Here is a 24,847-nt window from a genome sequence, read left to right as displayed (position 1 = left end):
TCTGATGCTCTGCTATGTTTGGAATTTAAACACACTTTGACATAAGCATCTCTTCTTCCATTAAAAAAAACAGAAAACAAAACAAAAAACCCAAAAACCCAACACCCCCCTCCCTCACCCCCAAAAATCAATTTCTTAGCTTCCTAGCTAAGCAGTTCATTTCCCTGGATGAGGCAAAACGTATTTGACAAATAATCTACTATTTCCTTGTTATCTTTAAACTGATAACTTTCAATGCACTGGAGGGAAAAATAAAAAATTCTAGATTAATTTGACATGATTCAAGATGAAACAAGTTTCTAAGAATGAAATGGAGAAAAGAGAGAAAGAGAGAGGGGAAAAAAACCCCAGAACAGAATAGTTCATATTCTCCTGCACTTATTTGAAATACTTGGGACTTTGGATGATACCGGGTCAAAACGGGTGCCAAGAAACAAGAGGGCCTCAAATGGCTTTCATTTCTCTGACAGGGTGCTGGTTAACATCAGTGTCAATAATTACAGCAAGCCTGGTACAGCACATCCTGGGTATTCTGTGCCTCATTTACAAGAGTTTTATTGAGAGATCAGTAATTCAGATTCCATCATACAGACTAACTACTCCCATGTCCACAAGAAGTGAAACAACAAGAACAGTAATAATGGATTTGTAGTAATCTAAGTTGTTTACTTCTCATGTTTACTTCTCTGGGTTTTCCAGTGCAAGCTGTTTGTGCTGGCTGAGAACTCAAAGCTGTCTCATAGATCTGGATGTGCAACTGTCATTAATTTTATGGGGAGCTGGGCATTCAAATTAATTTTTAAAATCTCAGTTCTTCTGTCTGTCTTGGTTACATTTGCAGTGCTTGCAGGAGGGGTTGTCTGGATTTTACTGCCCCAAGCACATGCTGGAATTTGCTTTGCCTTCTGAAAATGAAGCCATGCATTAAGAGGATATGCCTGCTTGTTCCCAGTTCCACTGAATTGTGGCTTCTAGACAAGCAGACCTCCAAGGCAGATATCTCTGAACCCGTGGTGCTGGCCTCTTTTGAAGCCTGGCAGTCTCTTGGGTTATATTTGCATCACTGAGTCAGGGAAAGATGCAGCTCCTGCTGGGGAGGTGGGAAGTGCTCTGAAGCAGCACGATCCTGCTGGCATCCTGTGGCATGGGACTGTCTTTCATGAGAGAAACAACAGGAGGCCTGGAACCACCACACCTGACTCTCATACTGATTTCCTGTGAATGTAATTGACTGAAACAAGCTCATATGAGATAAGGACTCATGAGAGAGGAGGGGAAACCTGGGCCTCATCTCTCTTGCATACCCAGGTTCATTCTGAATCTATGAAACCAAAATTGCACTGGGTTTTGCAAAGCTCTTGTGTACTTACTTGTGCACCCAGCCTACTCTCAAATCTTCTACATAATAAGTAACATAGGAGTACAGTCTGATACCCTCAGCTGTGCTCTGGATTTTCAGGTCTGTTGCAGATAAAGCTGAAAGAAGAACACATGGTTTTATGCAGCCATACAGCCATTCATTGAGTGCCAATGAGTCATTATTTAGAAAAAAGAATTAAGTGCTTACCAATCTTTCTGCATACTTCATTCATCAGATCTGCAAAAGCTGTGGAAACAAAATCCAGAGACTAAGACTCTGTGTCTGCAGTTCAATCACAGTCAACAGCAGGACAAGTACTGGCTCTGACATATTCTCCCCAGAAGGTTTGAAAAACCGGTCTTTGAAAAAGCTACCTTTTCAAACATATTAGAAATCTGAGTAATGCAGAAATGTGGCCTGTTATTTTACAGTTTCCAGAGTTTATTTAAGTGCAGTCTTGATGAATACTGCTGCAGCTTAACAAGACGATGTTATATTTTATTTTCTTTTGTAAATGACACTGTTCAGCTGGAATGCTAGCCCATTTATATATATTCTAATGGACAGGAGTGGAATGTTAAGAACATAGTAATCACAGTAAGTGGAAAGGCCTCTAAGTAATTGACAGAATATACTAAAAATATTTTTAAATTATCTGCTTCTGCAATGTTTTTCTATACTTGTAAGCTTATTGATGGCCCCCTGAGGAAATCTGTTATCATTTTGCTTAGTGGTAATCACTGTATGCTCCCAAAACTATACAGAATTCAGATGCAATAAGCTGTATTCAAATGTTATTTGAACTGAAAAAATCTCAGTTTTTCTAATCAGATGATGTTGTATGCATGAGGAACAAAGCCATAAGAAGGCAATGTGTAGATGCTTGTATTACCCTGAACCCACGTCAGTCCTGGTATCTGCTGGTGTGGCTGACCACAGCCAGACTCTGACCTGTGTCCTTGAGCTTTAGCTCACTGGAGTCCTTTCCTCTGTCGTCCTTCAGTATGACTTCATATGTGCCAGCATCTTTCTTAGAAAACTGCAATATCGTAACGATAAAACCACTTTTCAGAACAGGTACTGTAGAAAAATCTAGATTTTACTTGTGAACCCAGCTGATATCCCGTCCCTGTCCCCAGGCAGGTACCTGATGCCTGAGGCTGCTCCTGTGCCCCCTAGCTGCCCTGCTCCTGGCTGGGGTGGTGGGATGGGCTTTGGCACGAGGTCCTAGTATGCAGGACCTTGTCCTACCCCAAATCTGCTGCAAGGCTGGGTATGAACCCCACCCCTCTGGTGACTCTGAAAGCCTGAGTGACAAGCACTTTCCAAATGCTATTAGGAATGGAAATTTGGACTCAATCTGTTGCTAAATTAACATGCAAAGGAAGTGACAAGCTTATTATCTCTTCTGTCATCATTTCCTGAAAATCTGAACAAGCAGTTACAGACAGATATTTGCTTTAGCGAAAAACACAGACGCCTTGTGAGCTTTTCCATTTTTAAAACCCACTTCCTTTTTCAATTGTTCTGCTGGAGTACCAGATTAGATCATATAACTCATCTGAACACTAATTTCAACTGAAGGCTAATGAAGACAGTCACTCACCTCTGATATCAGCAGAGTACACACGCCATCCTTAAAGTCATGTTCTTCATCTACCATTATTTCCCTGTCATCTTTGTACCACACAATGTGTGTTTCCTTCTTAATATTAGCCACCTAAAATGGATGAAAACCACATTGCAATTATTCACTTCATCTGAGCAGGAGAGCTCTGTGACGTAATTTGGGTTAGCTTGTTCCATGGGTTAGTGTGTTCGGGTCTCTCACAAAAGAACGGCAAGCTTTACAACCTGTAACTGCAGTGAGTTACTGCAGGCCTCCATTTTAAAATGAGGGAGGCAAGAGGGAAAACAACAGGGATGCAGAGAGAAAAGGAGACCAGAGAATGAGTTGGTCCTGCCCAGGGAATTTCTACATGCACAAACAGGCCAAGAATGAATTAGTCCCTGGATTTACTTGTCATTCCTTTTCAGGTGCCTTTCTCTGAGTGGGTGGCTGATAGACCTGAAGAAAGAAATTCAAGCTATTTTCTAACATATTTTGTTACATGCAATGAGCTGTTGCCTCAGCTGGATTAACCTTCAGAGGCTCTGTCACTGTCCAACATGCAGCTGGGAGTACAAAAGCAAAGGGCATGTCTTTAGTCCCTTCCCAACCATCTAGGTAGTGGTAGGCCAGTGTGGTGTGCTCTGAATATTGTACTTGCCCCTTACCTTACATTTCAACATCACATTACACTCATCAGTAACTTCCCATCCCAGTTTATCCACGAAATGAGGACCTGTTTGAAATTACAGGTATATTTTTAAAGGTCACATCAATGGTATTCACGATGCAAAATGAAAGACAGATGTGTTTTACTTGACAAGAATACTGTTCTATTTTAATGTGGTTTTATTTTTCCTATTTCTGCTTCAGAAGTAACCACATAACACAACAAAACCCATGTATTTCAAATTAACATATATAACTATAAACAAACTCTCAACAGACTAACACATATGTGATACTTATAAGTATTCATATTATCACCTTGTTTCCTGTGCCACTCTTTTCTCTGGAAATCTGCTTCATCACGTAGCTTCTTGAATACTAGGAATTAAAACCAGTAAGAAATACAAGGTTAAACGTCATGTGCCATTGGCACAATGCTGAATGTCACTGTAACAGTTCAGTCTAACTCTGTCCCTTGGATGTCACTGAGAAGCTGGCCATAGGATCAGGTTTTCACTGGACATTCCAGAGTGTCAGAAGCTGATTATGGCTAATTCAACTTCCCTAGCCGCTTGCAGTCATCAGGAGTTTTATGTGTCCTGCCTGATGATGTGCAATCCCCAATCATGCAGCTCCTGGTAGGAAGGCAAATGAGCTGCAGAGTCAGCAGCTGCCTGAGCTCTAACAGGTGCAGCTACTTGTTCCCAGCTGAATGGGCTTTTTATATGGGAAATTTTCATTTCACCCATAGGAAAGCAAATCATGACATGCTGCAGTATTTCACATTTCTGTAACAATTCCCCTTCCTCCCATCACTTTAAAATTTTCAGTTCACACACATGCCCTGTCCTGTAGGAGGCAGGCAAAACTCTGACATAAAAAAACTGGAACATCTATTGGTGTTGAAAACAGTGAAAAGCCAGCCCACTGCATAACACAGAATAGCCTACCATCACCAATGAGGACAAGACTAGATTGATTGGTTGCTTTTCCATCCTGCAGCTGGAACGTGTAAGTGCCTTCATCCTTTTCCTCAAGATTATCCATAATCATTTCAACAAGGCCGGTATGCTGGTCCACCTTCATTTTATATTTCTGCAGTAGTGGAAAGTAAAGCAACAATACATGTCAGAGACAGAAAATATTTGTGAAGTGTTATAATGGTCTCTTTAGGAGGATTTTTTTTTCTTTTTTTGGATTCCCACTTCTTCAGGTTCCCATTGGTTCAGATCCCTATCCTATTCTAGACTCACTATCTCTAGCTCCATCTCCTAATGTACGACCAAATAGATAAATAAATCTGTTTATTTACTGATGCTGTACAAGCACATGCCATGCCTGTTGCACAGTGAGTACTATGCTCTTTTTCATTAGAAAGGCTTAGATTTGCATCTCTTCAGAATAACGTTTTCTTTGAGGGTGATTATAATGTACAAGATCATGTCTAGAATGCCCCATCTCTGCCTTCTATCTGATATTGGTGTTGCAACAAAATCATGCCATGTCCCGTCTTTGGGGTGTATCAAGTTCTGCAGCTGGAAACAACCACTTGGGAATTTTTCTGTGATGTAATAAATTCCTTCAAACCACAAAAAGAGGTGAGAACAAAGGTATTCTAGGGCTATAGAAGAAGGAGGTAGGAGGAGTCTGGGCAATTGCAGCGATTCCTTGAAGCCACAGTTAATAGAACACGTGGTATTCACAAAAGGGGCAGGAAGGCATATGACTTCCCTTTATAAAATGCATCCAGTACAATTCATCTGGACCTCAGAACTGTGGATAAAATCTTTCTAATCATGCTTTCCATGACATATGCTATTTCTCATGAAAATTCATCAGAGTGGAACACTAGTTGGAAGTATACTGAAGATAGAGACACTAATTCTCATTGATACTTGTGAAAATGCAAACACATGTAAACAGTGAAAAGTCTTACCTCTCCATTGAAAATCTCCTTATCATTAAATACAAAATTTGCCTTTGCATTGCCAGACAGTTTTTCAGCTTGCAGCCAGAATCTCACTTCTCCTTTTTCCAAGATTTCCACTGCCAACTCAGAGATAAGTGGGACAGCTACAAAGAAGAAAGAAAGGAATGATGCCTATTTTGCCTGTGCCCCAACAACTATTGTCTGCAACAACAAGAAAGCCACTTAATCCTTCTATACTTGAATACTGTATGCAAGGTAACTAGCTCATAATAGCTCTTCATATAGACAGAATGCCTCTCCACCCACATTTACATAGAATGACAGATGAGATTTAGTCTTTTGATCGTTCAATCACAAGATCTGGCCAAACTAAAAGTGTTCAAGATTTGAGTTATGCTCCATTCGAAAACAAGGCTATTTCAAATGCAAGCTGCAAGTATCTGTACAGCATTACGTGGGTCTGTATGCTGCAGACCCATGTTTAATGAGTTGTCTAATAATATTACTGTAAGACAATGAACTGACTCAGAGGGGAAAAAAACAAAACAAAACACAAAAGATCTCCAAGCACAAAGCCAGATCAGAAAGTCAGCTGCTGAGCTGTAGACTGAGAGATTTTTGAAAACACTCTGATCCTCTGCTGAGTGGAACCTGCATTTCTAGAATTCACCATATATCCCAACACATCCTTATTCTCCCCAGTACATTTTGTTTTCTTATAAGAAACCAAAACCCCCACATATAAACCAATTCAGTGTATCAACAGGGAAAAAAAATATGCATAAGTCATATACTATACCACAGGTGACTCCTTTTTTAGTTAGCTAGTTCCTGTTAGTAACAGTCCTCAGCTTGCTTTCACTTTAACTTTTCTTTAAGACACCATAATCAGCTACATTAAGCACGAGGAGTTAGACTCTGACATTGGGGCATATTGCTCATCTCACTGACTTCCCTCGTGTTAGCTGTCCTGGTGGATGTGCAGATTCTCAGTAAAAATCATACTCTCAGCATTACGTGTGCTGCTGTGTGTGAACTCTCCCCCAGGCTCTACTTTCTCAGTAGTTTAAAGGGTGTAGCATGGAACAGCTGAGGACAGTGCACAAACACGTTGCAAAACACATGATGATATAGTCATCATGTGTGTAAAGACACACCTCCCAGGGCAGGCTGATTTCTTTAGCTCAGTGTATGCAGAGGCTCAGCAGGACATGACTGGGACTAAAGTAGTGTCTGATCTCTCTCATCCTGCTGTTTGCAGTGTTCTAAATGACTGGGGTGCCTTCTGGAGCACAGCTGCCACCACACCCCACTGCCAGATGAACTTAGGGGGTGAGGACAGCTCAGCTCTTCCTTTGCCACATTCACTCCTTGTCCCTCTCACACCCCACAGCCACATGTGTGCTTTTAGAGCCTCAGTGGCATAGGGTCTGCCTCTGATAAAACAAAGCTCCTGGAAGGTGAGGCAACAGTCACAGGGAAACAAAGACAATTAGGATAAAGGCACATGCTTAACCAGAGAGGGAAAAGCCTGGAGCCTGGAAGGGCAGCATTGCCATGAGGGACTGGGGCAAAGACAACCCCATGGAAGTGTGTCCCTGCTGTGTGAATGGTCCATGTGGGCCTTCCTCACCCAGCACATCACTGTGTGTATAAGAAACAGAAGGAATCTCAGGGCTTGCATAATTCCTTAAAACAAAGCAACTGAAATGCTACAAGAAGCAAGTGGGAGTGTGAATAGACATCAGACTGCACTGCTTTTGTCTCACTGTCAGCTCTACAGAAATTTTAAACCCCTACTTGGCTTGCCTGTTATTAACTAAGAATATCTTAGTCTAACATGGAACAGAGAAAAGTATCTCGGCAGCTGTTAAATAAATGGCTGAAAGGATGCAAAAGGATTCTTTTTTGGAGAAAAGTCTGGTAATTTCTCAGCCTAAAGCAACTGGACAAATTTGCCTTAAAGTTTGCCATGAGCAGAAGTCTTATTTAAAATATTTCCATAAGCACTGATAGCTATTTTAGGCATTTTCCAGTGGTTTTACATCCTATTTGTATAGCATCACAAATTACTGGCAGCACTTGACAGGCAGTTGCTAAATTGAGGAGTTGGAAGAGTTTCTCTTTACCTTGTACCAACACACTGTCGTACCCATACATGGCTGTGCTCTGTAAGGCTCTTATCCAAGCAATCCATTTTCCCATGGAGTTACTGGCTGCATGTGTTTCTAAGCAGAAGTTCCATTAATTTCTGCTCAGAAGTACAAACAGCTGAATCTCAACCCCTAGCTGTAATATATATTTTTGTTGACGTGTACCCAAGGGCCCAGAGTGGCCAAAGCATGTAAGTCGGTTTCCTCCTTAAGGATACTTTCCGCAGTGATCTCCCTTTTCTGCCTGTGCCTTCTGGAAGCTCATGCACAGCTATGTCCGTGCTGTTACCTGATACAGTGCAAAAAAGACGATATTATCTGTGTCCTGAGGAGCTTATTTTGTGACATTGGTAGTGAACACAAAGCATGGAAGGGTCCTCAGAAGGGAAGGGTCAGGGCAAGTAAGGTCATGCGACAGCAGCAAGGTTTTGTGATGACCGACTTCTAGTGTGAAAATATAATTAGGAGGAGATAATTGGGAGGAGCAGGAGTAAACAAGGATTTGTTTGGGCTGTCATTAAGCTATCAAAAGGTGATACAGTATGTTAAGAAGAGTAGAGCCAATGAGAAAAAGATGAAGAAGGAAATGAGAGAGGTGATGTAGGCAAAAAGGCCATTTCTGTAGCCAAGGATTGGCTGGGCTGAGAGGTGCAATGTGGGCTGAGTTGGAAGAGGTGCCAGCAGAGCATGCACTAAGCTGAAGATTTTAAAATACAGGCAAGAGTTTTAGTACCTGGAATGAAAAAGAAGAGACTACAGTGGGATAAGATGAGACCAGGTTTAGGTCTCATCTTGTTGTGTGCATTAAGATTCTTTATGTAATCCAATATAATTTTTCCCCCATTTATTCAAGTAATATTCCAATAAAAATAACCAAATTGTGCTAGTACCAGGGTATAATAAATATCTGTGGAATTGACAAAAATAGCATCCCAAGAGTAGAAAACATGTTCAAATTTTGTCAAATGTTACAGGAAAGAAGGAGAGAATGAATTTCTGTACATATAGAAAAATTCTGTAAATATAGATCATTACAACTGAATTTACACTTGCCAAATTTGTTAACCTTAAATTTAACTTATGTTTATTTAGTTGGAGTAAAATTAGGGAATCTTCCAAATTCTGGTTTTCAAATCAGGTCAAGTGTGCTAGGTAAGTATTAAAGCCTGCTCTGCAGAAGAAGCAAAGCCAATATGATACTTATTTTCCAGCTGTTATACAGACTTAGTATATAGACCAGTAGCCTGCAGTAGGAAGAGCATGAATAATATACAGATGTACAGAAAGAGAGAGAGAAAAAAAAGAACCTTAAATTTTTCAATCCAAATCGACTTTCACTTGAAATTACTATAGTGACCTCCTTACCTGATGGTGGCAGGAGCTTTGCGACCATAGACTCATAGAATGGTTTGGGTTGGAAGGGACCTCCAAAGGTCAGCCCTCCAAAGGGCTCATCCAAGCCCCCTGCTATGAGCAGGGACATCTTCAACGAGATCAGGCTTGTGATACCCCACTGCATGCAAAGCTCTTCCCTACAGACATGATTGATTCACTTACTTGGGAATTGGCGTTCATGGCTCAGAGCAAGCAGGCGTTTCATTTCTGCAAAAGACATAAAAGAAGTAATATGAGGTGTGTGCATGCCTTTTGGATCTGAGAGACACAGCAGCAGAGAAAAACAGATGTGAAAGCAAACTAGGCATGCTTGGTAGGCATTGTGTCTACCTTCCTCATCAATTGTGTAGCTTGATGAAACTCCATCGGTGTCGGTAACAATACAAGAGTAAATTCCCAAATCATCTTCTCCAAGATCCTTAAAGGAAAGTTTTGACCTATAAGGAAAAAAAAACCATTATGATGAAAAGGTGAAATCCATTGGAACCAACCCCTCCTTTCTGTCTATATTGCCAGATATGAATAGCCTTGTGTTAGCTTTTGCTCTGACTGAACAGACAAATGTTTGGCTCTGTCAACTATAAATCAGAGTAAGTCCTACCATGTGTGGTACAAATGGTGATGGCACCAAAAGAAAAAAAGCACGTTGTCAAGGCTTTGATGACCCTGGAAGGATACTGTAGATACAGGTCCATTCAGATTCCATATGGCAGCACCATGGCTGTGGTGGGCCCCTGTTTCTTTCAATATGGCTTCTGTCACTAGGAGAGCACATAGGCCCTTCATGGGCTGAACCTGTGCATTCACCTTGTCTTCTTCTGGGAAAAGCCTGAAGAAACAGAGTAGGCTTGGAGATGTTATATAAGTTGCTAAATCAGGCCATGGTGATGCCGTCATAAGAAATCCTTGCTTACAGCAGCAGTTCCAAAGATTACAGCTGCATTACAGGGCAAAAGCATTTTTTAAGGAGCCAGATAATTTTATTACTTGGAGATTTAAAATAATAGGAATAATCATCATCATCATCATTATCATCATCTGCCTTGACTGACAAGTTATAAGGTGACAGGGCACAGATTTTCTCTCCCCATGCCTAAACATCACTAAAGTGCCTACAGGGGAGCTCTGACTCATTCTGTGCAAGCTACAATTTCCAAATGGTCTGGGTATGGATTTACTGGAGGACAGCATTCTCAGGAAGTAACCATCTAGTAACAGAGGCAGTTCTAACTCTTCCTGAGGTCATCCATTAAAAGGATGGATTTCTGTGACAGTCTAGATCTCTCAAATACAAGACTATTGCTACCCCTGAGGGTCTTACTTTCCGCCTTTGGTATCGATGTTCAGTCGAGGGTCATCCTCAATTGGTTCATAATTCTTGGACCAAATGAACTTAGAGTCTGGAGACATCTGATCACATTCAAAGTTCAAGGAAATTACTCCATTGTCATCTACATCAACCACCACTTCCTTGGTTCCTTAAAGAGCAGAACAAGGCAATTCCAGTTTCTCAGAGAATTCAGCAAACAAATTTCTATAGATATCATTCAGAGAATGGATTAAGCAGATCCTTGCCATTTTCTCAGCTGGAACATAAATTGCCGCACTCATCAATATCCCTAGTCTTTGATTTACAAGAACAGTTCTTTTTCTAATCCACAGGTTAAAATTGATTTACACTCATGAATCCAATCCAAGAGTTGCAATATTTGCTATGAAAAAGCCTGAAGGGAGTAAAAAAAGCAAGACTAAATCCACTAAATGTCTGAGCTATTAAATAGCAATATTTTCCATGGTAAGCAGTAGTTAGAGCTTTCATTATACAACATGGATTTCCTATTCTCTAATAGGGTAAGTGCTATACAGGGAATAGCATGCAAATGTGAGCATTTGAAGAAGTGAAGAAGAAGAAGTAGTTAAGTTGCCCCAGCAGCACACATTTGTGACTGAGGCACATTTCTGGTGACACTGGCTTCGCTCAGGGAGGTTGGTTTAATTGCTGTTCTTGGCATCCAGCCCTGCTGCCGTCTGCACCATTAATCCTGGGCCCACAAAGGGAGTGAGTATTTGCAATTAGCTGCTTAAGTCACCCACCCAGTCTTGCCAGTGCCTTCAGTCATTGAGCTGGATAGGGTGACCCAGTTTGTCCTTTTAAAGGCCTTGGGGGTGAATCCTGGGTCAGCAACCTGAAGGCAACTCTATTCTGCTCCCTCACACCCCAGTGGAGCTGAGGGAATTTCATCTGGGATTTGGGCAACCCAGTGATCTTGTCATCTGTGGCATTAATGTTCATTTCAACAACTTGTCTGAGAATGTCAGAGAGAGCATGTGCACTGAGAGGGGCTGGAGAACATCCAGCCTTCTTTTCTGAATAGCTCGGAGCTGGGTCTCACATCTGAATAGGGCACTCATGTCCCATTACTTGGGCTAAGACAATTCTAGGCTGCCCAGAATACTAATGACACACTTTCTCCACAAAGTATTGTACTTTAAAGACAAGTGCCTTATTCCTGACACTGAAATTGAATGCTTTATTTTCATCATAATTCTTAGTGACCCTCAAGCATAGTAGGAGATCTCTGTGTTTCATCGTCCTAAAAGTATACACACCTTTTCCAGCACTGCGAGCAGCTCCTGTCATGACAATCTGTGTACACACAGCTTTCTTAGTCTTCACACTTTGCCATAAGCATTTAATGAATGATGAGATTAGTATTCTCATTTTGGTACTGTTATGTACCAGCCTTTGCAGCAGTGAAGCACATTAAGTACCAATATGCGATAAATGAAGTCTGAGACCTACAAGTATTTTACTAGGCAGCAGTATATTTGCAATTTTTTGCTATAATTTAATTTATTATATGCAAAATCCATCACTTGAAATTTCATTAGTGTTTAGTTTCTTCTAGGTCATTAGCCCATGAATCTTTTGATGGCACTTTATGTGACATGGAAAGAATTACAGCCATAAGCATAATTTGACAATAGAATCTTTTACATTTGTTTCAAAGAATTCTCATTATGGTAACAATGTATAGCATTTATTTCCAGAAGCGATGATGGAATTTACCTCTAATATTTATATGAGTAAAAAAAAAATTGTCTAAATTACTGACCACATTTGTAGACCTCACTCCACCTATCCTGCAAAGTGGAGCCAAAGAAGCTGCCATAGTACTTGCAGTCTTAATTTCCCTCTTCTAGATAGCTTGGTGGTTTCAATATATCATCCAGAGCTTCTCTTAGAGTCACAGTAAGAAATAAAATACTTACATGTCATATCACATCTCCATTATTCTGAGCATTTTATTGCATTGAAAGAAAATAAATAACAGAACATAAAGCAGACATCTTCCACACACTAGAGGTAATGGCATCATTTTGAATACAGCCAGTCAGAAAGGTCGAATGGGACAATTTCCTCAATTTCTGAGCTTCAGGCCCTTCTCAAGTGGCTGATGCAAGCTCATAATCTAATTTTGCTTTGTATCAGGATAAACAAGGACTAAGGGCAGCGCTGCAGAAGAGTTGCAGTCTGCTCTTAGATTTTTCTTGTTTCCTGTGAGATCCACATATGCTGAAGTGCTTTTGTCAAACACCAAAATTATAGATCAAAAGTAGTCTGGACTGATATTTGTTTACATGGTTGGGATTTTTCATTTAATTTTAGAAGATAACTGTACAAATGAAACATGGTTTTCAATTAAAAGAAAGTGGATGTAAAGTATTGAATAATTATATTTACACATTTCTTTGGATAAAGACAACTGGCACCCTTTGTATAAAAGCAGCTATTTTCATTCGGGATATTATTTGCTTGCATTCTTTGATTAGAAATCTCAGTTTTCTTGCAATTTTACACATTCACCAAAAGTAGCATTTCAGCAGGGACTTTCTAGAGAGACCTGACAATATTTTGTCTCCATCCAAGATGGTAATAGAGGCATGATTCATTGGGCAGCACCAAAATATTTGTGGTAATTTTTATAAAATGGGGTGATTGTTCTTGACAGTTTTATGGTTAGAGTGAGAAAGGTGGAAGCCTGCTCAAGAGGCCATTTTATGAAATACTTGTTTTTAATAAGTTTTTGTCTTTTCTTAATACCTTTAAGAAGCTTAGTTTGGTGGATTCTGTATCAGCAGATCTCAGCTCAGAATATGGGTCAAGTAGATTTGTACACATAAGTAATTTTCAGTTTCCCTGAGTGTTCACTGGGCTAAATCCTCACTTTCTGGTGATCCGTCAGACATCATACCTATGAACCCTCCTTCTCTAATGGTGAGGTCTATAAACCAAATGTTCTGCTCAAGTTCATCTCTTTGAGCGAACACTGAACACAGTGTACAATTTTTTTTGTTGGTCATCTTCACAAGAGTGTTTGTAATTCTTCTCAATTGTAGTAACATGCTCAACCCTTTATTTAGGGCACTTGAAGAGTGTTACCATCACAATGTTTTATCAGAAGTATGACACACAGATATTAACCCCCAATGAAAACAAATTAGCAAAGCCAAAAGTTTAGTATTAATAGTGGCTTAATTCTCTTATTAGAAGTGGCTGCTATATATAGCTGTTTTCAGGAATAAATTTTTATGGTTTGCCTTACTCCACTTGCAGGTGATAGAAATAGCCCTGGTGTTTCAGCAGCTTATAGATCTGAAATTATGTTTCCTATATGTTTCAAAGATCCTGTTTCAAACCCTTCTTCTTAATAAAATTACTTACCTTCTTTTTGTCCTTGTATCCCAATCCTATATGCTTTCAACTGACCATCTCCTCTTTCCAGTCTCTTTTCCCATCCCAGCTCAATAGCAGTCACCCCAGGCTCTCTACTCTGAGTTTTCCAATTCTTTTACACACCCAGCTTCAGACCTCCTTTTTCAGGCCTTCTTGACTTACAGCCTCACTGAGGTCTAACTCAATACTTGTTAGAATTTTTGTTGCCCTGGTCATAAGGATTTGGCATCTATGAGAGCTGAGCAGCAGGATGTAAAAATTAGCCTAGGTGTCAGAAACTGGGAAAGGATCCCAGGGAAATGAAGTCTGCAGGTGTAGGAAGGGAATTGTCAGAGGAGAAGAGGGTGTATGATGGATCCAGGTTTGAAATATCTGGGATTTAGTTTTTGCACCTTGTAGGACCCTGCACTTCTAAAATAGTCTATGGACGAGGAAGCCACAAGTCCATGCTTGGGTTTTCTGTTGGGGGCTTGGTGACAAAGAAGTCTTGTCTTTGACCAGTCGTCTCTGTTACTTGAACAGCTCAATAAACCCCAGGGGGTTCCTGAAGTTCCAGGTATGAAGGTGCTGCCTTTGCACTGGTTGCTGTGTTTTTTGCTGATCTTATAGACACACTGGAGCCAGCCTTCAAGGATGATTTCAACAAAGAATTTCACTACTGAAAGTGGTCTTCAAAGTGACTACACTGTGCTTTTAAAGCCTTTATTTTAAAGACCAGGAGAAAAAAATATATTTTCTTTTATCCTTTCCTGAGGCACATTACATAAGAAAAGGAGAATGATAAAGCATAAACAACTGGTTTAATACAGAAAAGGCAAAATTTACATCTGTAATATTGTTTTGTTGAGCTGATCTTACTCAGTCCTCTACTTTTGCACCTACCTGTGGAGACATGCAAATCTTACAACTTTATTGTATCTTTATATTCCTGAACCTGTACTTACGATAAGAAAATCTGTTCTGACCTTAAAATATACCAGACAAGGAACTTAAGATATGGCCTTCAACTCATATCTTGCTTCATAAAAAAGCTTGACTTGAGAAGGATCAGATTCTTGGCATGTAGCCTGCAGGTAAACACATTGCACAAACAGGAACCTGTGTAAATATGATGACAAAGAGGAAGTGTTTCTAACGAACCTGGTCGTGTTTCAGCTATGACAGCATCTGTGACATCTGATGGCTTCCCAACACCAGCCTGGTTTGTTGCCCGCACACGAAACACGTAGCTCACACCTTGTGTCAGGCCATCAATCTGGAGGAACCAAATATATACAGTGGTGTGTTGCAAAACACTGATTTTAATTTCACACTTATTAAGATCAGTCTGGGTATTTGACAGTTCTGTTTCCTTTCTTGTTTTGTTTCTTTTCCAGTTCTCTTTTTGTTTTTTATATTCAACTCCAGAGTGACATGACTAATCTGTGTGCCTTGCTCCTTCCTTGTGTGCATGGTTAATATTCAGGCAGCGTCATTTCATTGCTGTCATTGATTTCTTAGCAAGAGGAGCACTGGTTTTAGAACAGGATGTTTTTAACTCATGTACATTGACCTCTGAAACATCATAGTCTTTTACTGCAGATAAATGCTGGCTTTAAAAAATTAAATTATCAGGGTAATAAGTGCCAGCCACACCTATTTAGAAACAAGAGGAGATTTAATAGTACAGATTTAATTGCAGTGACTTGAGGAATTATACTGAAATTATATCACCTGGGGATACTCCTGTAAAACATATATTAAAGGATAACACTTTAAAATTACTTGTCTTTCAAATATTCTGAAAAGTATAAAAATAGCAAACCTACTTCAGACTTATCTCTAGAACTGAGATACTGCTGATCACTTATTTCAAAGTCATTCCACAAAATTATGTATCATATGGCCTACTGAGTATTCCTTTAAGTGGAGCCATGATCAGCACAGGATGATGTTATCAAAACTGACTTCACCAAGGTTATGCTGCTATGCCAGTATTTGAATCTTCAGTTGTTTACCTTCAAGAATTTCTTTTGAAGGGGCTTCTCATTGACACTTCTCCAGCGTTCCTCCTTTGCTTCAGTTTCCTTCATATCAACATAATAACCAACTATGGGACTACGACCAGAATAAACTGGTTCTTTCCACAGTAAAACCAGAGAGTCCTTCCTAACTTCTGTGCATTTGACATCATGGGGCGGCCCTGAAATGTAAAAGTTGGGGTTGTGGTGTCAAAATAAATCCCAAAGGGACCAATGCATAAGACTCTAGAACCAAAAGCAGACAGAATCCAGAACTGTACACAGAACTTATATAACATTTAGCTCCTCTGTATCATACCTAGACCCAATGTACAAAATACAACCCATGCCAATTAAAAAGACTAACCCAAAACACAATGTAATTGGTTGAGATTGGTATCTTGATCAAATATTCATGAGCTTACAAAATGGACAGATAATCCCCAAACTCTGGGAAATAAGTTAATTATTAAGCTAATGTGCTGCTTCAAGAACTGGTCTAAAGTCCACTGAAGTCAGTGGAGGTTGTTTTCATTAATTTCAATGAATGCTAAAAGGTCATGGATCTGGCGTTGTAGTGATACATTTAGACAAGGGTTACAAGACCCCATTCTTCTCTGCCTTGTACCTTAGACAGGTATTTATATCTAGTACTTAAACTAGAAAGCAAAGTGCCAGACACAGTAGAGGAACAAAGAAGGAAAGATAAAGAAAACTAAAGAAGCTGGTTGTAAAATGCTACTAATTAAATAGGGATTATGTAAGGCATCACTGTAATGGTACGAAATCAAAGTGCTGACGATTCAAGCCTGGCCTTGAACTTTAGTGTGCCACTGATTCCCCTGCAAAATGCATGCATTAGATAATCAGTCCCAGAGCACCTCTGGGTTGTGTCCCACTCAGGACCCTACCAGGCACAGCAATGGTCCACTCCTCGCATTTGAAGGGCTTGCTGGGTTTGGAGGGTGCCCCAACCCCTGCCAGGTTAGCAGCAGCCACCTGGAACTGGTACACCATGTTTTCCTTCAGGTTTTGGATCTGCAGGATCAATAAGATGGTACTTACAAACTTTGGACTAGGACTTCAGAAGAAAGTCACAATGGGAATTATTGAAAACATGAGCATGCTTTTAAGTATGCCTGAAGATGGAAGCATTATTGACATCTTAACATGGTAATTATCTTGGCTTTTCCTCTGATCAGTGATGGAACACACATGAGTGATCTTAGCACACTCAAATTGCAACCCCCTTTTCCTATTGATAGACACTTTGGTAGCCAGGGACTACCTCAACTGCTCAACAATCATCTTAGTCTGACTTGTGGTCTGGAGCAAGTTCACTTAAGGCAAGAGTTGTCCTCACAGTGAGGTGAAACTCAGTCCTGACACTGCTTTTCATTTCTAAAGCAGCTCAACGAGGTTGTCTCTAAATTGGGTCAAGAACTGATCACAAAAACCAGCTGGCACAGAGCTGGTTTTAGCACCAGCAAGCACTGGGATATGTCCCCCAAACCAGTAGAAATTCCATTGAGGGCCTGACTTACAAAATATCAGACTATGTCAATGAATTTACAGATGACAATTGGTGCCAGACTAACAAGTAAGTGTATAAACAATTTTGCAGAGAAGTTTAATAGGGCTAAATAAACTTACCATCATGGAATTCAAACCCTCTGAACAGTTATTTGTACACTGAATCATAATTCATTCCAAGCCATCTTTGAGATTTGATTTGAAAACACTGTCTGCTCCCCCAGCAATAACTGGAGTTAACCTCTTACCCTGTATGCCCTCTCAGTAACAGCCTTAATGTTGGCCTCCTTCCATTTCCCAGGAACTCCATCAACCACTTCCCTATAGTTCACGTAGTAGCCGGTGATTTCAGTTCCGCCAATGGCTTCAGGTTGTTTCCATCCCAGTACCATCGAGTCACGGACACTCTCGAGTACCACAATGTCATAAGGTGGAGATGGAGCAGCTGTTTCAATGTCAATAACATGTGAGTAGGAGGCAGAATTTCAAGCTTGCTTTCACTTACCGTATTCAGGCGGCTCCTACCCTGCGTTTCCTAATTAGGACAATATTTATTTGCTCAAGGGAAGTTTCTGGAGCTGGAATAAGAAATTCAGGATGAAAGCTTCCACAAACCAAATGCAAAATCCAAACTGCATAGGAATTAGTTTTCAGGAACCCCTGTTTTTGAAAAGCAGGCTGATACATAGCAAAAGAATGTGTTGCAATTGCAGCTCTGATGCAAGTGATCAAGACTCACTTTACTCTGTGAAAAATGAGGAACTAAAACTAGCATTGCAGGAAGAGCAAAAAAATTTGAGATGCAATGATTTGTTTTCTTTCGCAGAAAGCAAACCCCTTTTCACAACATAATATTCATTGTAGTTTCCTTTTTTTTTTTTTAATAGTCTCACATTCTCTCCTCTCAAGAATTGCCTTTATTTGTTTCTTTTTTTTCTTTTAAATTTATTTACTGTGCAAATTTTATCATTGCACCCATCATGTGGTCTTACCTTAATGGAAGGCAGAGTGATCATAGGCACTGCAGTATGACCAGAAATGGAACATGTCTGGTACTGGAACTTACATTAAAAAATATGTGGCATAATCCTCCTTCTTAGATTTTTTTAAAACAATACAGAAATCATTCACTTCATCCCAACCCACTTTCTTATATTTCTTCTGTATCTAATAGGAAAATGCTTGCCCACATCCAATATGTAGCATACCAGTGAAAAATACCAGTTACTTTTGCCCCTGAAGTCATACTTTGGATGGAAATCCCACATCATATATGTTTTCTTTTGTGTGTAATATTTTATATTGGTGTCAGCTAGGCCAGGTGCCCCTAATTTGTTTTCTGTTCAACATTTTGTGTCTCACTTCAGAGGCCTAGGGAGGAGTTTAGTTCCTTGGCCAGGTATCAGGACTCAAATGAAATTCAAGTCCCACATATCTTGGGCAAAATGGGTGTTTAGACACTGAAATTTAAAACATGATTTTGTGCATGTGCCTATAACTTGATACGTTTTCCTCCTTACATATCACTATTAGTCAGAGATAGAACACAACATTCATTAGCACAGTGTGTCAGCAGGTAAGATGTAGCTTAGGCTAAAATCCACAAAGGATCTTCATATTTCCTAACAGAACACAGATTGTCATGCTTACCATCATAAACAGATTTTGTTTCCTTCCCACATATATAACCCAGAGAACTAGGTAACCAGATACCTAACAAATTACTGAAGTGATTTAGAAATAATATATCGCCTTGGATACATTAATATGCAGTCAAACAAGCTATTAAATTACTAACCATATTGATGTGTTTCACTTTCATTAACCACTGAATTTGTAAAATGATCTCCAATACCATTACATGCCTAATGATCTTAATGGAGAGTTGACCACATAATTAATGAGTTTGATAGAAGATGCATCATTGTAGAGCATGTCCATGTGTAGCACAGTTGAACAGAAGTTACAGCAGTGTGAAGTGGACCTACCAAAGCAGCAAAATCTATTTCTTTCATTAATTCTCACCTGCATCTTTCTTCTTTGTAACTTTTTCCACTGTCAAAAGATCCCCGGGTCGAGACTTACTTGCCTGCTTAGCAGCAACTTTTTGTGGCGCAGATGTGACAGCATCCTTAACCATTTCTCTCGTGTTACTGTCTCCTGTACTCCCCAGTTTGCCACGGCTACTGGGCAGTGTCTCTCTATTAAATTTAGCATTGCATTTTAGCAAAGCATCTGTGTCAAAGATAGGCTGGGAGGCTTCATGCATGCCTTCCCAGCTGGTAGTGCGGTCTGTTAGTCCAGCAGCTTTACCACTCAATTCAGGACACACACCATGAAGCAATCCTCCCCCTATAATTGCCAGAAAACAGCAAAGACATTTGGATTTAGAACACATTCTATTTTCTTCATTTAGGCAACAGAGTTAAGAAATGCATGCAGTGAACAATGCAGCTGAAGTACGACAAGTCACTGTGTTTACACACAAAATGTTAAGCTTGAATTGAAGAAAATTTGAAATGCAGAGAATACCTCTCAGCCTGCTCACAAATAGTGCATTTTTAATAATGTCTAGTATTCAGAACACAAAAAAAAAAAGTAAAGTTAATAGTATTACTTTGCTACAGTTATTTTAGTCTTAGATCTTCCAAGTCATGTTTGTGTTCCTATGAAGATGATCTCACAAAATTGCCCTAGGCCACATGTCTCTGCTCTAAGGTTGAGAGGTATGCAGCTTCAATACAAATGAGAGTGAGGGTGTTGCAGACATACAATTCATTCTAGTCCAATGATCTCATTAATCTTTATGGATTAGTTCAGGCAGTGGCAAACAGAAACAATCCATCAGCAAAAGGGAGAACACACAGGGTTATAGAAGGTTTACAGACAACAAATTGCACTATTAGGTTTAGTCATGGAAACAAATTTCTTAGGAACTGACTGTATATAGGATGGTGTGCATTCGAGGTGACATACCAGATTACAGAGTCAGAACGACATTCCCATTTTCTAGGGTACCTATTAAGTGAACTTGGCAGTGCTCTCATACAGTGGTTCAAAAGAAATACCTGAAGAAAACTGGATGGTGAAGGTGAACAGTCTACAAGAGGGCAGTGAGTGTGAAACTATGTATGTGAGACTATAGGATCTATAGATAAATTATTATTTGTGGACAACATTGTGAATCAAAGCAATTAATTAGTCACTAATAATTACTGAGAACATATTTACTTAATTAATTACCATTGAAAGGGGCAATGGAAAAGAGCTTACCAATGGCTGCTTTCACCTCTATAGGCTCTGATTCCTGTGAAAATTCACTGAGTCCTGCTGCATTAACAGCTCTGACTCTGAAAATGTACTTCTCACCAGTGCTGAGCCCATGGCAAACGAATCTAAAACAAACCAGTCAAGAAACACTTAGGAAATATTATAGAGAAAAGAAAAGTTTTAAGGGGGAAAGGAAAGCATTTCTTCCATGATATTTATCCTGGTTTCTAAAAACCAAGGACAAACCATGACCCCAGCCACTTATATGAAGGTCAGAGAATGCAGAATCTGGGCATCTCATTCACAAAGGAAAGTCTAAACTCATCTCTTTTAAGACACAGTATTTCAATACTCTTTCCTTCTTGAGACTACACAAGTTTCTGTGTTACCAGAGGGTCTACCTTACTTCTGCCTGTGTATAAAATACACACTTCCTAATAGAAAAATGTGAAAATCTGCACAAGTAAGGTCTGTATTTGCTTCTTGTGGGATATATTCATGACACAAGTAAAAGACACATGTAGCACAGGTTCCCATAAATCCCTTCCAATCATAAATGAAAAATTGCAGAGTTCAAAAAAATTACAGGGCATTGTACAGGAGAGAAATTATTTTTGTACTTCACTTTCTTGCTTCAATACATGACAATAATCCAAGTCAGACAAATTCTTTTATTTGAAGATGTTTACTTGGTAATCTAATTGCCATATTAAAAAAACCCTCATAAATTTTCTCTGGCGTCCACCCTGAAAACACAAAATTTTCAAAGACAGGAATAATTTATTTAGGAATAGATTGTGGTATGGAAATTTAATTTTTTTTGTTTAAACTCCATTTATTTTTCAATAGGTATTTTAAGTGTATTTTATTCCATGTTACTTTGATTTTGTTCTACTTCATAATGTAGTAATAATTGCACTACCAATACTGATGTCATGCAATTGCATATGAAGCAACTACAATGTGGAAAACAAAATCAAAGTTTTATTTTGGTGTAAGAAAAAAATAACCTGAATCAAAATTTTCAAAGTGGAATTTTCCTTACCCTTTCCATCAGACTTTTCCAAATCATTTGCTTTCACCAGGATGTGTGCAGAATTTCAAAAGATCAAAATATACTGCATAAGTCAAACTATGAACTGCAGCTAATGCTTTAAGATTGACTCAACCAGTAAACCCAAGAGTTAACAGACAGCCTATGCCTGACTACATCATATATTATATCACACTGACTAAAAATGCAGTGATAGAAACCTATGCAGTGCACTTGTATCACAATATATAGTAACTCAGAACAATATTTTCATTTCTATGATGATTAAAGGTCACATATCATATTTTAAAACAAGCAGAGAGTATGAAACTTCACCCACTTTCAATATAACTGCAACATGACTCATGGAAATAGATATGAAAAGATGTAATAACGGCACATATAAATATAAATACAATATATAGGCACTAAAGTATACATAAAGGAAATTGTTGTGTCTGTGTTCAACCAAGTGAGATTTTAGGTACTTCTGATATACTTAGCATTTACAATGCCCTTCTAAACAGCAAAGCTGGTCCAGGAGTATTTAGCAGAGTCTTACTTAGTGCAATAATTGTTGTCATGGATAGCAAGTACAAATTAGCAGAATCAAGCAGAGATTACTTCTGTATTGACATCAATCCACTTGAGGAAAAAGTTCTGCACTTACTCTTTCAGACTGTGAAGATTGCATACTTATTAAAACAAAACTAAATCTGATTTATCTCAGGAAGTTTTAAATTTTGATTATTTTTTCTGACTGGAGACCAAAATTTATATCGGTAAGAAATGTAGGTTTGTACCCAATATTTAAGAATGTTCATTAATTTCTTGATGATTACAAGTGAAGGAGCAGTCAGAAAGTAATATTTTTAGTGGGATATAGTCCACATGCCCTCCTGACAGTCTGGCTACACAGTCCAGAAATGTTTAGAGCAGTCTTCCAAAACAAAGCATTTTGCTTCCAAACATTATGCAGCTTAGTTTTACACATTTGTAACTTCAGTCATTCCTCAATGTCCCGCTTTTCATCAAGCTGACAGGCTGTACAATAGCTAGAAGTAGTAATCTGCTTCTCTTTTCTTCCTTAGCAATGTCTATATTTCTTCCCCCTTGACTAATTGTTTCTAATATAAGGTTAATTATAATTTCTCTTTGGACAAAACTCACTGTTTGAAATATGTTTTTACAACTTCTTAGGTGCTTCACATGCAAGAGGGATTCCAGCCTGCTGGCTACCACAGAGAGAGTAGCTCTACTACTAGTAATGGCTGGAAAGCACATATATCCAGTAAATCAGACATTGGTGACCATAATTTCCATGTTTTAAGATTAATTACCTTGTGCCCTTCACTGGATTGTTGTTACATGGTTCCCAACGACCAGATCCTTCCACACTTGACTCAATGTAGTACCCAACCAGCTCCTTGGCATCTGGGGGCTCTGTCCAAGTGACAACAACTGAAGTATCTGTATTCCTAGTTGGCATAATACGGCCAGGAGCTTTGGGAATATCTGTGGGAGAGAAGCAGAAATAAATGAGTGGCCTGCCGGTTAAAATTTACAAATAAATTAAGCATGAAATTCTATTCTTGATTAGACTAGCATGACCAATACAGATTTAACCTTCAACAAACTGCTCTGATTTAAATTAAGTAATCTATCAGGACAGGACAGGACAGATGTTTTACTCTTCTTAAAAAATGTATTCCATAGGCATCCAAATGCTCTGAGAAGTCAACATGAAGTGAACAGAGATCATTTGGGAATTGGATTGAAATCTGCATTGCTGTTTGGAAACAAATGGGTGATGTAGGTGTAGCTACTGATGACTTTCTGTACTGAACATCTTGGCTTCTCTTCCAGTGAAAATAGTCTCTGCTTTCATGTAAGTATTAAATTCTTCGCTTTTGTTTAATTTGGCAAACAAGGAAGGTTAGACTCTGCTGATGTCTGGGCTTATTTTCAATAAAGACTCTAAGTAAAACAAAACATTTTTGTACTTCCTTGAGTTTTCATTTTCTTTTGCTATTTGCAGTCTTTGCAGTTCTTGGCATCGTTATTTGCAGCTTAATTTCCTTGCTTTGCATCTGTCATTTGACTACATTAAAGGCTGAGCAACCCAAACAAAAATTATTTTAGCTAAAGGGAATAAATCACTGACTGCTTTTCATACACTTGAATTATTTTCTGGGCAGTACCTGCCTGCAGACAAAACACCTACATCACAAACTGGAAAATTACCCTGGAGGTAATTTAATACACACAACCACACACTTACCAAGTTTGTCATCCACTACAGTGGCTTCAGTTGCTTCTGAGGGTTCACCGATTCCAGCTGAATTGCAGCAGCGAACTCGGAAGCAGTAGGATTTGCCTTCAGACAAATCAAAAACTGCAAAGCGAGGCGACTTCACAGGGATCTCAGTGTTCACCCTTTGCCAGTCCTCTGTGCCAGCAACACACTGCAGTCAAACCCAGAAACCATGTTTAGAACAGAAGTATCTGAAGGTTGAGCATCTCACACATCAAGGCTTTCTCCCTGGACCACTGAATTCATGTCTGCTGTGGAGAATAGGGAGACACATCCTTTCTTTGGGGCTTTCCATGGAACAAGCATATTTCAAAGCTTATGAATCTGCCAGATGTTCACTTACTCCAGAAAACATACATAAAAGTTTACTGGTTTTAATATGCCAGAGTTAAACCCTCTCCACTGCAAGGAAGTGATGTTATTAACTGCACCTAGTCTGGACCACTTTCAAAATGAGTTTTGCAGATATTCAGCATTATTCTAAGAGCAAAACCCTAACATTACCACTTTGCTTCTAGATGCTCTTGTGGCACTCTTGGTGTTTTTGGGGTGGCTTTCAGAATTAATAATGATTTGACCCTCATTTCCCAGAAAAAGAAAAATAACATTTGCAATTAATTTATGAATTGTTTTTACTTCCGTGCCTAGAAATCCTACATACCATGATCACTTATACCACTAATACTAGTGATTAATTTTTTGCTTTCATTTACATTAAGTATAATTTCAAGTAAATGGTTCTGGTTTCTGAGGGATTCAAATTCTCACTTGACTAGTTGACATTAGTGCTGAGTACTCAGCATGCAGTCGATTATTAAAAAACTTTCTTTTATGGAAACTCAA

General features: G+C 39.2%; 1 protein-coding gene across 1 annotated transcript in view; it reads right to left on the bottom strand.

The window, feature by feature from the left end:
* Window positions 1-24,847, bottom strand: part of MYOM1 (myomesin 1) — a 65,243-nt gene that overhangs the window by 9,887 nt on the left and 30,509 nt on the right. Inside the window, exons 14-31 of the mRNA XM_053966239.1 lie at window positions 23,972-24,155; window positions 23,031-23,205; window positions 20,661-20,782; window positions 17,636-17,832; window positions 16,766-16,892; window positions 15,852-16,036; window positions 14,995-15,109; window positions 10,438-10,594; window positions 9,447-9,553; window positions 9,279-9,323; window positions 5,575-5,711; window positions 4,589-4,733; window positions 3,957-4,016; window positions 3,638-3,705; window positions 2,967-3,080; window positions 2,312-2,399; window positions 1,568-1,606; window positions 1,371-1,476 (exon numbers count right to left, since the gene is read on the bottom strand). Coding sequence (XP_053822214.1) covers window positions 1,371-1,476; window positions 1,568-1,606; window positions 2,312-2,399; window positions 2,967-3,080; window positions 3,638-3,705; window positions 3,957-4,016; window positions 4,589-4,733; window positions 5,575-5,711; window positions 9,279-9,323; window positions 9,447-9,553; window positions 10,438-10,594; window positions 14,995-15,109; window positions 15,852-16,036; window positions 16,766-16,892; window positions 17,636-17,832; window positions 20,661-20,782; window positions 23,031-23,205; window positions 23,972-24,155 — 2,171 coding nt within the window. The remainder of the gene's footprint in view (window positions 1-1,370; window positions 1,477-1,567; window positions 1,607-2,311; window positions 2,400-2,966; window positions 3,081-3,637; window positions 3,706-3,956; window positions 4,017-4,588; window positions 4,734-5,574; window positions 5,712-9,278; window positions 9,324-9,446; window positions 9,554-10,437; window positions 10,595-14,994; window positions 15,110-15,851; window positions 16,037-16,765; window positions 16,893-17,635; window positions 17,833-20,660; window positions 20,783-23,030; window positions 23,206-23,971; window positions 24,156-24,847) is intronic.

This window comes from Vidua chalybeata, chromosome 1 (genome assembly GCF_026979565.1).
Source record: "Vidua chalybeata isolate OUT-0048 chromosome 1, bVidCha1 merged haplotype, whole genome shotgun sequence".
In the NCBI taxonomy this organism is placed as follows: Eukaryota; Metazoa; Chordata; class Aves; order Passeriformes; family Viduidae; genus Vidua; species Vidua chalybeata.
This window is presented reverse-complemented; position numbering and strand designations above follow the sequence as displayed.